The 16602-nt window shown below is 35.7% G+C and overlaps 3 protein-coding genes and 1 pseudogene across 4 annotated transcripts; all 4 read right to left on the reverse strand.

Annotated features, from left to right (window-relative positions):
- Nucleotides 1–1189: 1189 nt before the first annotated feature.
- On the reverse strand, nt 1190–3001 carry LOC149101966 (neuromedin-K receptor-like). Its single transcript, XM_089274502.1, has 2 exons — nt 2920–3001; nt 1190–2130 (listed from the first exon to the last, which is right to left on the reverse strand). The coding sequence occupies exons 1-2, from the start codon at nt 2999–3001 to the stop codon at nt 1190–1192; spliced, it is 1023 nt and encodes a 340-aa protein (XP_089130628.1).
- A 1902-nt stretch (nt 3002–4903) lies between these two features.
- LOC149101967 (substance-P receptor-like) lies at nt 4904–7056 on the reverse strand. The gene is made up of 2 exons (XM_089275330.1): nt 6838–7056; nt 4904–6459 (listed from the first exon to the last, which is right to left on the reverse strand). Exons 1-2 carry the CDS (start codon nt 6917–6919, stop codon nt 5471–5473), a joined length of 1071 nt encoding a protein of 356 aa, XP_089131456.1. The 5' UTR covers nt 6920–7056; the 3' UTR covers nt 4904–5470.
- Nucleotides 7057–9346: 2290 nt separating this feature from the next.
- LOC149101968 (substance-P receptor-like) lies at nt 9347–11893 on the reverse strand (annotated as a pseudogene). Its single transcript, XR_016202552.1, has 2 exons — nt 11470–11893; nt 9347–11329 (listed from the first exon to the last, which is right to left on the reverse strand). The product of XR_016202552.1 is annotated as a substance-P receptor-like (transcript).
- Nucleotides 11894–14096: 2203 nt separating this feature from the next.
- On the reverse strand, nt 14097–15824 carry LOC149101969 (substance-P receptor-like). Its single transcript, XM_089275202.1, has one exon. It carries the CDS (start codon nt 15699–15701, stop codon nt 14751–14753), a length of 951 nt encoding a protein of 316 aa, XP_089131328.1. The 5' UTR covers nt 15702–15824; the 3' UTR covers nt 14097–14750.
- Nucleotides 15825–16602: the final 778 nt, after the last annotated feature.

Genomic DNA, 16602 nt, shown 5'->3' on the forward strand with positions numbered 1-16602 from the left:
TATTACTTAACGTCATTTGATGCTTTCTTTACTTTTAATAAAAAAAAGCAGGCAACCCTTATTAAGCATCCAACCCTTATTAAGCATCCACCCTCGGGGAACTGGGAGTTGGTTGCTTAGTAGCGGTTGGTCTCTTAACAGGAGTTCGTGTGCTTTGAATAATTTTCACTGTCAGTCAACATGTAATCACGTCAGGATAATCTTTTGTTTCGATCATTTTTTGTTTTGTTTTGTTTGCTTTTGTTTTGTTTTGTTTTGTTTTACTTTCTATTGAAACAGGTCTTATGCATAATTGCGTCATACGCTTAAAATTCTCCTCCAAGCACCATAAGCGAGAAATTTTCGCAACCTCTTGGTACTTTCGTGTTGTTTTCTCAGGGCTATTCTTTTCATTCTTTTCATTTTTGCTTTGGTAATTTGCTCATGACACATTCACAAGTTGCATTTTTAAAGTAAGGACTCATGCTTAGACTGGTGGTTAAATGTGCTAGTCTTACGTCAATATGTGCAAGGGCTATTCTTATGATTTTATTTATTGGGCTATAAATTCACAAAAAATACACGGTTTATGATCGTTTTCATGGTCCGTATAGCACCCGGGTACAGGACAAAATTTAATACGGGGAGGCTCCGCCCGGAGGTTCAACCCCTTACCCTAGTGTACACTATTTTGTCAGCGAAGGTATCCCTTTTCTGCAATATTTCGTGAATAAATCGCCAAAAAATGAAGTCTTCTTTTCATTTGCATGTAGTGCGTAATATATTAAATGATACAGCCATAAGGTGCGTCTGTTCGAAATATTTTAATAAAAGGCCCGTTTAGATTAAGTAGATGAAAGATTTGCCTACCCTTTCATATTTTATTTCTGATTTCCATTCTCTATTCAAGGCTATGTATATATTTTAGATACAGCTACCAGTGTCAAACGTGGTCATCATCATTATCATCATCATCATCATCATCATCATCATCGCTATCGTCATCATTAAATTAGACAATTTCCCACGATCTTATCTCAAAGTCTATAATTATTATTCTCCGAAAACCAGGTCCATATAACAGGACTACAAACTGTCAGTAAAGATATGGAAACCGTTCTTGAAAGGAACCAGCCAAAATCTGTTACAATAATGTCACAAACAAATTCATCGAGAACGTTTTTTCGTTGTTAAGTCGGTGTTATATTATTTATATTTGTTCTAGCTCTACGCTTTGAGACCGGAAAGAAATTACGTTTACAACCCTAAATGATCTCCCCAGGCATTTTTTGAATATCTTTTTAAACCTTGTGCGAAAATTCTGGCTAAACCCAATATAAATATAGGGATTAATTCCGCTATAGCAAAGGGCTAAAAAGTTAATGAATAAACCAAGCAAGGTTTGTTTAAGTTGCACGATGCCAGTAAAGCTCAAAATAACTGATATATACAAAGGAAACCAACACAGCACATATAGAACCACAACAAAAATCATCATCCCGGTAACTTTTCTTGCTATTTTCAAAGCTTCTGCTTGTTCTTCATTCTGATTGGCTCCTTCTCCTGGCACTCTCCGTGACCAAAGTTTGAGGCACACAATGGTGTAAAGAACTCCTATTACAAAAAGAGGCAGGACGACGTTCAAAGAAACTGCAATAATGTTAACTGTAGTCCATTCATCTGTTGAATCGCAATAATACGACCCTTTGACTTTTTTAAAGTTTTCTTTAGGAAGGAATGAAGTGGAGAAAGCAACCGACCACGCCCATAGAAACAAGATTATTTTCTTCAAATGTTGTGATATAGGTGACGACCTCAAAGGCCGAGCTACAGCATAAAATCGATCAAAAGCAATAGCTGTCAGGATCCAAACTGAGAAGTTGAGAGGACTAAAGAAGGTCACGATAAAAAGCTTGCAAGTAGCCAGGCCTACAATTCCACCAGTCCACAACCTGCCAGTAAAACTGAAATGAATCGCATCTATTAGCTCTGTAAACGATATCAACAGATCAGAACATGCTTGGTTTAATATCAGATAGTTGGTTGTGGTCTTCATGGAATTATTTGTTCGTATAATGTGAATAATGACTGAGTTGCCGAATAGTGACGCTAGAAATACAGTGACTTGGGCAACCACCACCAGCCAAAGGACTGCAGATTGAAAGTGTGTTTCTCCATGTACGCCACTTGAGTTTTCTAAAGGCAAAATAGGAAGCTATTCTCGTGAATTGAAAAACAAACAAACAAAACAAAACAAAACAAAACAAAACATCTTAAATTATTTATAAACATAATCTCATAGCAACTGCCGACATGTTATGTATGGGCTGGGGAGTAACATCATATCAAGCCAACGAGTGAGCGGTTGTTAGTGCCAACTGCCCATATCATATAATCATTTCAGATTCCAGTTATTCAAGAGTGAATCCACCGATTTGCTTCATTATGTACTTTAGTTCTATTTGAAAAAAAAGACCTCCACTTCTTCGTTGAGTTTTACATATACATTATTGAAAAATCCTACACGAACGGAACTGAGATCAATCAAAGGGAAACAGAATAAGCAGTGTTTTATTATATGGGTTGTTAAAGCTTCGGTTGTTGAATTTTATTTTGTTCTCGCAAAACATGTTTTTTACCAACTTATCAGTGTTGCCCAGGATGACATAATGGAAAGATGAAGGGCATGTGTCATCAAAAGAAATATCATATTGGGAGTTCAAACGTTTTTCTCATCAAAAGAAATATCATATGCGGAGTTCAAACTTTTCACATGAATTGAAAAGTGTCTGAGTTATAAGTTAGATAACTTTTACTTATACTGAATCAACTTTGAACTTCCAAGATGATAGATCTTTGTAGTTTAGAGGGGGAATAAATAAACTGGATAATGCAAAAGGTATTACGTGTTATAACTTGCAATCTAAGAAATACTAATACCTTCACTCTGGAGACCGCCACTGTTGTCGATCGTACATTGCACGCTGAAGCTGCCGCTGTTTCGCAGACACGATGAGTTCATCTTTACTAGTGAAGTTCCTGGTTCACTCAGATATGATCTGCAGCGGCAAGACTGTTAGATTCTGATTAATGAAATTATTCTTTTGTTTATTTCTTTAACTTTTCCCATGTTCCCCAGGAAATACCTAAATAATTAATTTTGTTTAGCTAAAAATAAAGCGAAACTTTTTCAAAAGCTGTAAATTTTAATTAACATGCAAATTTATATAAAAGAAAATCTTTATTACAAATTACAATTTAGAGTTGTTTCCTTTGTCCTAGGATTTGATGAAAAGTTTTCTTGTTATATAATTGATCACCTTTATCTTTACAGCTATAACATAACAACACAGCACATATCTTCGCTTTTACTTCGGTTTGAAGAAGAGAAAGTTCGCACTGATAAATATATTTTCATTCGTAATATGCAGCGTTAGCAAAAAGTGAACCATGCCATGTTTTTAATAACGAAGCTTAATTACTATTTTATGTCGGTTTTAGAAATTTAATTATGGCTACTTTTAGGAACTCGTGAGGTTGGAAATTTCCAAAACAACGTTCGTTTATTATTATTAGTTTGCTATGGAGAAATTAACATCACCTGAATGATTCGACATCTACCCATGTTTAGGTGTTGTTACAAGTAATTCATTTTCACGTCGAGAGTGGAGTAAAGACTGTTTCTTGACTAAAATATTATAGCTGGAACTTTCTGCATATTCTCACTTGTTAAATTAACTGGCGGATTCAAAGTAGAGAAGCTTGGTTTTCCGTATTACATGGAGGGTACTAAGTTCTCGTTTCCATCGTGATCATTCTTTGTTTTGGGGGAAAATGGATGGGGAAAATATTTATTTACAAAAATATTTATATACAACAGTTACTTTTGTTATTTGGATTTGCCAACCTTTTCTTTATTAACACAAGAACTTTCAGGCAACACTTAACTGCTGAGCTCATTAACAAGACTAGGCACAGTTTTCTTTTCTCTATTTTTCAGAAATAATTTATTCCCATTGAGGACCACCTGGCAAGCATCTTGAAACTCCACGTCCTTGCATGTTAAAATTTACCTTGGATTTTTCCCTAATGAGCAAAAGTAATATGGTGAAACAGACCAGTTGAACTAAATCTATTAATACATAAAAAATACACATATATTAATCTCTCAGACAGAATATATCGGAGTGTGTGACATCCGTGCTAGTAGTAATAATTTCAGTTGGGTTTTATTTATAACTGCATGTGTTTTTCCATGGTCGACATATGAAACAAAATGTTACGTTGAACATGCTGGTGTTTGAAAAGTCGAAATACTGTGAGTTTTTATTGATTTCATTAGTAACTTTGTGACAGAGCTCATCACTTCGTCCAGTTTGATACCGTCGCTCTCTTTACTTTGATTGACATGTGATTCTGTTTGGATAAAAACAAAAATTATGCATAATGAATCCAAAGCGATTATGTTTGCTCTCACCGCTGAAATACATCAATACAGAAATCGGAAAACCTCTCACTGTTTTCAAAAAGCAAGGCTCATGGTTTTGATTCCTTTTTAACTACTTAACTTGGATTCACTCATGCTTCTTTAAGTGGTTTTAGGTATTTTCATTTAGTTCAGTAGTTTCCTTCCTTCCTGAATTCGTGGGTCAATTTATAGGTTTTTGGAATCCAAAGCACAAAAAAGCAAAAAGCATAACCGAAAAAAAAGAAAGAAACCGGATCAGAAGTTTAATTCTTTGTTTCTCTTAGGTCTACAACCTCACAGAAAATGTCTTTTCTGTTTATTTGTTCTAACGCGTAAGAAGTTAATATTTGTCGGTTCAATTTAATCCCATTCAAACCGGCATTCTGGGACCGGGCCACCTCTCAGTTAATAACATGAAGGAATCTCGCTAATATTCTTTCAACGTTAACTTGTGACTTTTTGTCTTGCTTTTTTTTTAGTGATTTCGTGAGATTGGACGACTTCGGACGCACAGGGAGGGGAGCGTGATGTGACGATGATATGGTGAAAAAGAATATATTGGAAATACATGTACCACTTTGGAAAATAAGCTAAATTCTCTTTCATCCCTTACCCCTTTCCCCACAATTGTTCTGGTTCAGTTGTGTGCCTATATGGTATAGTAAAGGTAATGGGTTGGGAACATTAACAATATTTTTTTACTTTTGTCTGGTTGCATGGGAGCAAAGAATTTTAGTGATGTGAGCAAGTTTTCGGATCCCGTTCAAAATGTTTGCGCAGTGTTTCCCCCCTTGTTAATTTATGAATAAAGGAAAGATAATTGTTTGCCAAGTGCGAAGGGCTAGGTACGAGGTTAGAGCTATATTGTTTTGCAGGGATTTCCAGCACTGGTGGGTAGAGATTTTCCTTGTAAGTAAGAGATGGCACCAGGAGGCAAAAAGTTTCTGGTAAACTACTGATTTTTTTCATTTCTTTTTTAATTCACTCTCACCCTTCTCAACTAGATTATAGGTTTTTTCACAATTACATTTGCCCGTCAATTTGAACGCGAAGGACTCTCAAAGGCAGAACGTGCAGATTACCAATTGAACCTCTTCCTAAACAATTTTGAAATATCCTCTTAAATCCACTGCGAAAGTTTTGACTAAACATGAGGTATACGTAGGGATTAAGTGCACTATAAGCAACTGTTAACCAAATAAGGACTAAGAGAAAGCTTCCGTTTACACGAAAATTACTAAGTAAGAGCTGCAAAACTCCTACTGCAAACAAAGGAAACCAACACAGTGTATACAAAACTACAACAGCGATCATCATTAAGGTAACTTTTCTCGCCGTTTTTACAGCTTCAGCCTGTTGTGCATTCTGATTGGATCCCTCTCCTGGCACTTCACGTGACCAGAGTTTAAGGCACACAACTGTGTACATAACTAATATTATCGCAAGAGGCAACGGCACGTCCAGAGAAATCGCGAGAATCTCTAATATTGTCAAGTTTTGTAGAGCTTCGGCTAAATTGCAGTAGTGAGACTCCTTTATTATTTGGAAGTTTTCTTTCTCAATAACAGGTAGAGAGGTAATAAGGCACGACACACACAGAACGAAAATTACTTTTTTCCAATGTTTTGAGACAGGTGAGGATCTGAAAGGTCGTGCTACGGCATAAAAGCGTTCAATAGCAAGAGTTGTAAGGATCCAAACTGAAAAGATAGGAGGAAAAATTAAGATTACAAGGAATAGCTTGCAAGTGACCAGACCGAAGAGTCCTCCAAACCACAGCTTGTTCAAGGAACCGTAATGAATAACATCCATCATCTCTGCTATGGTGATTACAAGATCAGCACATGCTTGGCTCAAAATCAGATAGTTGGTAGTGTTCTTCATGGAGTTATCTGATCGTATAATGTGAATGATGACTGAGTTGCCGAATAGTGACGCCAGGACTAGAATGAAGTACGCGACATACAGCAGCCAAAGGAGCTGGAAATCTCCAGAAACGCTTGTAGTGTTTACTAGAGAGGAGAAAATGTAATTTATTGTCATGGGACAACTAATTGTCGTGGAGTTCGAGCATTAAAACTAGTAAAATAGTCAACATTCCCTAGCACACAAACACTCAAATGAATAGTATTTTCTCATCTACTTTGAAACCTTTTTTCTAAGATTGTTTGGGTACCGTCATAAAACTGATGACGTAGCACTGACGTTACTGGTTCACGTCTCGTCCGAGGTAAAAATAGTTGAGGTAAACAAGTGAAACGTTTTTAAAATATTTAATCGTTTATAGTTATGTTTCAGAGACTATACGATGCCAGAGCGTAACTCTAAAATTGGTTTTACAGGGTTATAAGTATAAGTATAGTTTTAACTGAATCACAACATATATATACCATCTTTCTGAAGATCACTACTGCTGTTCGTCATGTATTGCAGGTTGGCGCTATAGTTGCTTTCCAGATACGACGAGTTCATCTCAGTTCTTTACACTGTAGGTGAAACTTTGCATATGGCCTACGATCAAAGCAATTAGAGAATCTTAAGACATCTAGACTGGTATACAACGATAGCGTTGAAAACTATTCGTACAACGAAATTATTGTCACAGAGTATTGTTGCCGATTTTGACTCCCTAAAACCTGACTAAGCCATTTAACGTTACTAAATGAAAATTATTTAGGTCTCAATGATTAGAGTGTTCTGTTTTTTTTTACCTGGAATGTTATGTAAGGCGATGATTTCCTAAATTTTTAACTTGGTGACCGTGGGGGAACCTACGTGTAGAAATACACGTGTTACACCTAATATTGCTTGGATCTAGCAAACCATAATGATTTCTGAACCGTTAAAACTCAAAGCTTTCTAGCTGTCAGGTATTGGACTTTTTTACTCATTCCTTTTCTTGATCACGTTCACTTAGTTTGGAAATAAGAACTATAAATATCCCACTAGTCAGTACGCATGGCATGTGTGGCTAGATTGATTGTTTGAGTTTTTTCCTATTTAGTGAATATGTATAGCTTGTATTTCAGCTTACAAATGTAATCCTCGAAGTTTCTTAGTCCAGACTTCTTGGCAGCTATCGCCGCTTTTAATCCGTGTTTCCACTGAAATATACACAGAGTTACTCCCAATGCTGCTTTGTTTCTTTTAATTCCGGTTTTATCTTTTCATGGTAGAGAGATCTCCCTGTGAAGAGAGTCTTACGGGTCTAAAAGATTGATTCAAATATTTCATTAATGAAGTTTATTTGCTTTCATTTCTATAGCTTTCTCTGCAAGCTAAATTTAATTGCATCGAGTTTCCCTTTTTCTAATTAAAAAAATAATCTGTAATTATCATTGTAAGAACGTCAAGTGTTCCAAGGAACCTATAAAATAGAAAACGTTTTTCATGGGATATTGATGTTTCTTCCATAACCGTCAAAGTGCCATACACAGTGTTATTAAAAATTAAAATAAATAACATTATTTGGTACTGAGGAAGATCTTTCTTTTTTTCATTTTCTTCTCGCCTTTCTCTTTATAAAAGGCAAAGGTAACGTTCAACCCGGAGTAAACAATATCATTCAGCCACTAGTTATGATATACAGTATATATATATTATAACTAGGTATCCGACATGGTTTGTATTTCACCCCAGCTATGGCAGTTAAAGGGCTCCCCTTGACTTGTTTGCAGTCAACCTTCGCATTTATTATATCGAGTTCATATTAACATCAGAAAATAAATCCAATGTTTGACAGATTGTATTAATGCTTTTTGTGGCACCAGACTATTGTATATTCTGCAAGTAAAAGATTTGAGATCATATATAATTAAAACTGGAAGAAAGATCGAACGTCACTTGGTTCCCAGCTAACTCAGCTGGTTGAATTGGGTTTTGTGTGTGTATTCAAATAATAAAAAAATAGATTGTTCCTTGTATAGCACTTTAATTACTGTTTACATTGCAACTTACTTTAATTAAAATGAACGTGGCTCTGCATTTTTAAAACCACCGAAAACAACTTTTATAAAGGGAAGCCAAAGCCAGTTATTTTATCATCACAAAACACGGCAGTCATTTAAAACACGAGAGAAATAAAGAAAGTGGCCGACGGAGAACGTTTTATATTGCATTTGTCTCCAGCTTCGAATACAAATAAAATTTGGGAGAGAGACTTATAGAAGCATCTCAGAGAAATAATTTCCTTACTTAACCGCGAATCACTTTGACTGAATAAAGCAGGTCAATCTTTTTTGCTGCCTTTGACTTGCCACGAACATTTTCAGGTAGAAAGTCGACGTAACCATATATAATTACTTGCTATTTGTTTTCGTTCGCAAAACCAATAGAAACAGTCACCTGCATTTTTGAAAGATCCCGCTCCCTCGAAGGAAAAACCTAGAGAAGGCGAAAGCTCAACCTTATGCTTTTTTTAAATACACTCTTTTAAATGACCAATCTGAACAACAGAAAAGAGCAAGTGTTCCTCCAAAATCTACAAACCTTCACGTTGACTATATATTTAATATGTCTTAGTCTGAGGTTTTTAAAGTAATATTGCATTTAAACTCCCTCATCAAAATTATACATATAAGTTTGCAGCTACCGTGTAAGCCATACTTCCTAACTTGCATTTGACAATATTGTACGATCCTGACCTCAATATCTATTATTAATTTGTTCATTTCTGTCGGTTGTTATAATAGTCAACCCGAAGGCAGGTGGAGTAGAGTAGGTAGGTAGGTAGGTAGGTAGGTAGGTAGGTTGCCTTTATATATATACGACATGTATGAAAGCTGGAAGCTTGTGGGCTCGTGTTCAATACATTACTTCTAGATATTAAATAAAAATAAAATGCAGCTTTACAACATATAGGTTGTAAAAGAGTTTAAAAACAAAAGGGTAGGAAGCTGGTACGTTTATGGTACATACATGAATTTATTGAAGCTCCTCCGTAGGGGCTTTTCAACCAGAATGTAAAACAATTGTCATAAATAAATTACCTTACAATATTATAAAAATCAACATGGACATAAAAATAGAATAGGATAAATTGAACTAAAAATTTATATACAACCGGAATAAAAATAAATAAATTTAAAAAAATCTCAAAGTTCCTTGAATAGTTTCATTAAATTCTTTTTAATCAGTTAATCACCGTTAGATGCAAGGAATCGTTCCGAACTAAGTTCTCGTTGTTAAACACAAAATGGCTCCGTGTTTAGATTTGTTCCAGCTCTACACTTTGTGACCGAAAAGAGATAACATTTGATATCCTCAACCTTCCACAAAATTTTCTGAACAACTTCCTGAACCCATTTCTAAAATTCTGTCTAAATGTAAGATAAACGTAAGGATTTATCCCACTGTAGCAAAGCGTTAAGAAATTGTTAAACAAAAACAAGCTGTTAGTTACTTTAACCCTATCAACAAAACACAAAAGGACTGAGATATACACAGGGAGCCAACATATCACATATAAAACCACAACGATAATCATCATCCGGGTAACTTTTCTCGCCATTTTCAAAGCTGATGCTTGTTGTTCATTCTGATTGTTTCCTTCACCTGGTACTTCGCGTGACCAAAGTTTGAGGCAGACAATTGTGTAAAGAACTGTGATCATTGAAAGAGGCAGAAAAAAGTCAAAAGTAATAGAAATAGTGTTAAATGTATTCCAATCATCAAATAAAGTCGTTACATCACAGCAATAAGATCCTTTAACATTTTTGAAGGTTGCTTTTACAAGGAAGTTCGAAGAGAAGGCAATTGACCACGCCCAAAACGAGAACAATATTTTCTTTAAATGTCGAGATATAGGTGACAATCGGAATGGTCGAGCTACTGCATAGAAGCGATCAAGGGCGATGATTCCTAGGATCCAAACTGAAAAATTGGGTGATATGAATAGGATCGCTATAAAAATCTTGCAAGAAATTAAACCCAAAGTTCCTCCTATCCATACACTGCCGGTTGAACTGTAATAAAAAAACACCCGTTATCTCTGCGAATAATATCAGCAGGTCAGCACATGCTTGATTGATTATCAGGTAGTTGGTAGTGGTCCTCGTGGAGTTATCTGTTGTTATGATGTGAATGATGACTGAGTTACCGAACAGAGACGCCAAAAATACCGTGGAAAAGCCAACAAACACCAGCGGATGCAATAGGAGACGCGTTTCTCCGAACACGGTTGTTGTGTTTCCTTCAGTGAAATAAAAAAGCAAGTTATACTCATGAATTAAAATTAAATATCTTAATGACATATAGTAGAAGTATGACAGTGACTGCGTTTTATTTTGTTCATGGAGTTGGGTTGTAACGTCACACTGGAAGACAGTCTGTAACACCTAGTAGATATTACGTAATCATTTTACATTCTACATATTCAACATAAAATGCAACTTTTGTTTCAACATCTAAAAAAAAACTTACCACTATTTGTTACTTTTTCGCTATCTATGGAAGGGAATAATCGAGGAATATTTCACTGTTATGCGGTGTTTGCTTGCATGTCACCCAGAGCGACATGATGGAAGAAGAGTATGTCATAAACAAAAGAACTATTATTTTCAAACTAAAAACGTTTATACTTTGAAAATTATTTCAGAAATCAACCCAGTCAATTTTTCCTTAAATCATCATAAAACGTGAGCAATAAATTGCTGTTTCCGGAAGGAAGATCACCCTTTTTACGGGGAGTTACTACTGATCTGGACTAGGTTTATGGTCATGAGTACTTAAATTTACAAGCGTGCGTACACTTTACGTTTAAGATGAAATATCTTCTTGGTGAAGACTACTACTGCTATTGATCACGTATTGCTTGTTGAAGCTACCGTTGTTCGACAGATACGACGAGTTCATCTTCAGCCTACTGGTTCACTAACATTTGATCTGCAATCAAACAAATGTTGAACGTTTTTTACTTGGCTGACTACGTTGTAAAAGCATAGTAAAACATAGATTATAAGACCCCCTTCCAGCCTATAGGCCCTAGTATAATTATGCAAAGAAACAAAACACAACCGAAATACCTATTTCTGTTATAAACTCTCTACGGATGCGAGATCTCCACTTTTTTTGCTTTTTTTGCTTTTAATTACAAAAGATGTCGTAAAAATCAGGTCATAAGGCCCCCTCCACGCTTATAGGCCCTTTAGTATGCAAACAAACAAAAACAACCAGAATGCTTTTTTAGTTATAAGCCCCCAAAGGATGTGAACCCTCTTTTACTTTTCCTTTATTTCCTAAAAAGATCACCCTCACAGAATAAGTGACAATATATTTCATTTTACTATCTACGGAAAGTTTTGTAAAGAAACTGTTTAGAATTTCAAAGATATTAAAAGTTCAACATCAAAAACAAAATAGCATTGTTTATTTTATTTCATCAATTATTCGTCAGTTTGTAATTGAAAGTTTGCACTTACAGAAACGCTATGACTCGCTATATACAACACATGCGTCAGTCACATACGCGACCAGCAAGGTCACACTGAAACAGGTGTTGTCTTGGTTTAGAAAGCCTTCGTATTGTTTACGGACTTTGTTTGAAATATTCCAAATGAACCCTTGTCAAACAAAACCATTTCATCAGAGTAGTCAAGTGCCATTCAAATAATGATTGAGGTACACAATATGTAATATGTATTATTGCCCATTTTTTAAAAATTGTTTTAGTTATGATGTGAAACATGGTCAGTACATTCGAGGAACTTTACTGTCACTTACCAAACGTTCTCTTCATAACTTTTGAAAATCTGATAAACATCACGATATGCTGTGATTCAGTCTCCACTCGTCGACACGTTCATGCTATGTATATTTTCTCCCGTTTGATAGTTTACTGTCCAATTCAAAGTCGTGTGCATCTTTCCGTGCAACAGGGAGGCCTTTTCGCTTCTCGCGTTTGATGATTCTTTATTAATTTCAAGGTCGACAGGGGATATTTCTATTACAAACATTGCTTTTGTTATTTAAATTTGCCAGCCTTATTTAATAAAAATAACCTTTTCTTGACGGTTCTCTGCTTGGTACAGTAATAAAAACAGTTGACGCTATGTTTGCTTTATTGCTTTAAGATATGTTACCGCTACTAAGAGCCATCCGTTAAATCGTCTTTCTTGGTCCATAGGCTTCTATCGTAAAGTTTAACTTAGGCTTTTCCCTACCAAAATTAAGTGAAATGTACTAGGCCACTAATTTACAAATTTTTCCATTGATTTTTCTCCAATCCGAAACATATTAAATGCATCTGACGTACAAGTAATAGAGTTGTCAGTTTTGAGTTAAAATTGGATTCTCTCGCATTTCCTGTTCACCGCCAAAATAATGTCCACTTTACAGCCTTTGAATAGTCGATTTATTGTGGGTTTTTTATTCACTCCAACTGTGACAGTTGCAGGGTTCAGCATTTGACTGTTTGCTAGGCCGATTCATTTTAATTAAAATTTAGTATTTCTCTTTGAATAAATACAGCAGAATTGAAAAAAAAAAAAGCATAATGAAATCAAGTACAAGTTCAATTCATATTGTACGCAGCGTATAAGAAGCCGTTATTTTGGTCACCACCTAAAAGGTACTGGGGAGGTGCGTTGAGATATTAAAGCATGCAACTTTTTAATTTACATGTTCAACATGGCTAGCGGCATTGATCACGGGCGCGTGCGCCCTACTCGACGAAAGACGCAACATAGCGGCCATACTCCAGCTCTAGCAAATGCAGCGTTGGTTTATAGCGTTCATCTTTGATATTGGACATCCGTGTTATGGTCAATTAACACCTGTCAAAACAAGGTATCAGCTGACCAGTATCACGTGACCAAAATGCGGGCTTAAGTTTAGAGCTCATCAAAGTCACGTGTTGACTGCTGGCCAAGTACTAGTTTTTCGATTGGATCGCGAGTTCAACCCAGGTTCACTTGTTGTAATCAGGGCCGGGATTTTCGAAAGTCGGTTAACGCTAACCCAGGAATTCGAATAAAAGTTAACTGAAGAATAAATATATTCTTGTGTAAAAATGTTATCCACTGCTTATGTTTTGTGTCAGTTTTAGGCCATTCAAATTCAAAAGAAATGGCCAAACAATATGAACAGGAAACCTCTCCGTAAAGTTACATAACTCAAATCAAATTCTCGCTTATCCTGGGTTAGCTAATTTGGGCTTTGAACAACCTGGTCCAGGAGCTCCGCTTTTAGGCCGAGCTAAATCTATATATTAAGCAAAATAAGATAATCGAGTATCCTATAGTTTTGCCAGAAACCAGAGTTTAATTTGTGCATATTTCGTGCATCGAATAGTAAGTACACTCCCTGTACGTTTTCTATATGTAAGATCTATTTGAGACTATTCATGAATTTTTTCCAAGAAGGACATGATGCGTTTGACCGAATTTAAAAGAGTTGGGGAGAACTTAGTTAAGTAAAAAGTTCATCATTGCGCAACAATGAATGTGGCCAAAGAATATTTTGCCTGTTTAAAAACCAGTAAACTTTTTCTATCAGTCAGTTCCCGACAATCGATACAAGAGAATAGTTGTTCAAGTTAGTTACAAGTTATGCTAGTAATAGCAATTTCATAAATTTTAAAACTGTATTGGAAATTATATAGAGCACTTATTTTCCGAAGGTCTGTTTCCAGCGCGATTACCACCCCTCTAAGATGTAAATATGTTGGCAGTTTTTTCACGCTATATTCTAAACCAAATAGAAGATGGCGTTCCAATATTTTTTAAGAAAATAAAGCACTTTTGACCTCACACGTGCGTATTTCCTTAGAGAACATGGAAGCCCATCTCTACTGGACAAGTATTTGGTATTAACAACCATCAAATATTTTCGCTTGCGCACGATTGGGCTAAACGCGTCACGTGACTGAATATGCCCCATCTAAAACTGGGGTGTATCCGAGTGTTATTCCCCAGTTTTCAAAAAGGTGCGGGTTGCAAAAAATATTTGAAGGATAAGAAACACAATAGCCTTCATTTGGCGCAAAAAATATGCTCGGATATTTGTTCTTGAACATAATCTTTTCCTCGAAGCTGCGCTCTTGGAAAACTTTTCAATTCTCGAGACTGATAATGTCAGCGGTCAAATATCCGAGCATATTTTCGCGCCAAGTGGAGCTCATTGTTTATATATCTACAATTTGATTATTTCACGTTATGTTGGTCTTAGAGATCGACAGCGTTTGTTCGTTTGTTCATTCTTACGTTCGATTACCATTCCTTCCTGTGGTATTACTCGTTACATGTACAGTTAAAGACATAATGCTTAAAATAAAGTACATATATATTAAGCAGAGGTCTTAGTCTATTTATATTTGTTCCAGCTCTACGCTTTGGGACCGAAAAGGTATCACATTCGCAACGTTAATTTTAATCAAACAACTTCTGGAGATGTTTTTAAAGCAATTGCGAAAATTTTTACTAAATATGAGATAAATGTAAGGATTGAATCCGCTGTAGAAAAGCGTTAACCAAGCAAAGAATAACAAAAAACTATCTTCCAGTTCGACATAATTAACAAAATTCAAAAGAATTGATATAAACATCGGGAACCAACAGAGAACATACAAAACTACAATAACGACCATCATTATTGTAACGTTTCTTGCTATTTTTAAGGCTTCGGCTTGCTGTTCATTCTGATTGGGTCCCTCTCCTGGCACCTCACGTGACCAAAGTTTGAGGCATACAATCGTGTAAAGAACGGCAATCATTATAAGAGGCAGGAAAACACCCAATGTAAAAGCAAGAAGGTGAGTTGAAGTCCATTTGCTCGTGACATTACAGTTAAAAGATTGGTGGATTTGTTTGAAGCTTCCACTGCCAATGACAAACGTTATTGAAAAAGCAAAAGACCAAGCCCAAAGAAGCAAAATTATCTTCTTGAAATTTTGAGATATAGGTGACAATCTGAAGGGTCTGGTTACTGCATAAAAGCGATCGACAGCGATAGCTGCAAGGATCCAGGTTGAGAAGGCTGGTGAAGCAAATAAGATGGCTTGAAACATCTTGCAAGTAATCAGACCAAAGAGTCCCCCAAACCATATCTTGCCCATAAAACTGTAATGAATAACAGTCATTATCTCTGCTATGGTGATCACCAGGTCATTGCATGCCTGGTTCAAAATCAGATAGTTGGTAGTGGTCTTCATGGAGTTATCTTTTCGTATAATGTGAATGATGACTGAGTTGCCGAACAGTGACGCCAGAAATGCAATGATGTATACGATGCATATCAGCCAAAGGTACTGAAAATGCATTTGGTCAAAGGCATTTGTAGTGTTTCCTAGGAATAAATGTAAATTATTTCATAAATAAATATGGCTTGCTCTATTACTATTAGTACTTTTATTTTTAATACACTATTTCTGTGTGTGCAAACGTGCTTGAGCGAAGCCCCACACCTCCGAAAATGTGGGAACCAATCGAGGCTAAAAAAGTTTGTCTGTCAGGTGATTGTCCTTACGTCCGTTTGTAGGTCCGTATGTACGAACGTTTCAAATCTAATATATTTTTTTCTCTTTGAAACATTGTTATATTCTCTCGATTCAATCTCGCCCGAACTACAAACGTCTTTGACGTTTAAAGTATGTTTTCTTTTTTTTTAATACAGTTTAAGTATATAAAATATTGTGACACAATTTCAACATGTAATTATTCCCAACGACATTGAGAAGTGTAAATGTTATGGTAGAAAATAATAAGTTAAACTCCATTTTAAATAGAAGCTTAGTCCTGCTTATAGTCAACATACCTACTTTCCCGAGGTCGATATTCTCTTTGATCGTGCATTGTATGTTGAAACTTTGGCTGTTTGGCGGATACGACAAATTCATCTTTAGCTTACTATTTCTATGACAAATGATCTGTAATCTAAGAACATTTTATGATGAGCTGCTAAATTGGTGACTCTATTCTAAAAAGGCATGAAGTCTGGCAACTATTAATTAAATCTTTATAGACGGTAACAGTCAGTGTGTCTCACCTGTGTATTATTAGATTGCTAAATTCAGGGTGTAGGCAGTCTTCTGTATAATAAAGAAAAACCTCTTTACTCCTAAATCGTTTACCTTATATTGCTTTCATATTCAATTTTGTTGTTGTTGTTGTTATTCTTTTTCTTTTTCGGTCGAGGGAACATATGATTTATTTGAAATTAAT

This window comes from Orbicella faveolata, unplaced genomic scaffold, assembly GCF_042242905.1.
Source record: "Orbicella faveolata isolate gen_17 unplaced genomic scaffold, um_ofav_v1 contig_36, whole genome shotgun sequence".
Classification (NCBI taxonomy): Eukaryota; Metazoa; Cnidaria; class Anthozoa; order Scleractinia; family Merulinidae; genus Orbicella; species Orbicella faveolata.

Excerpts from the sequence above, each read along its gene's own strand:
- LOC149101966 (XM_089274502.1), bottom strand. The coding sequence starts at position 3,001 with ATGAACTCATCGTGTCTGCGAAACAGCGGCAGCTTCAGCGTGCAATGT. Across the intron at positions 2,131-2,919 it reads TGGCGGTCTCCAGAGTGAAG|TCCTTTGGCTGGTGGTGGTT; the intron begins GTATTAGTATTT and ends TTCAATCTGCAG.
- LOC149101969 (XM_089275202.1), bottom strand. The coding sequence starts at position 15,701 with ATGCATTTTCAGTACCTTTGGCTGATATGCATCGTATACATCATTGCA.
- LOC149101967 (XM_089275330.1), bottom strand. The coding sequence starts at position 6,919 with ATGAACTCGTCGTATCTGGAAAGCAACTATAGCGCCAACCTGCAATAC. Across the intron at positions 6,460-6,837 it reads TAGTGATCTTCAGAAAGATG|TAAACACTACAAGCGTTTCT; the intron begins GTATATATATGT and ends TCTCCTCTCTAG.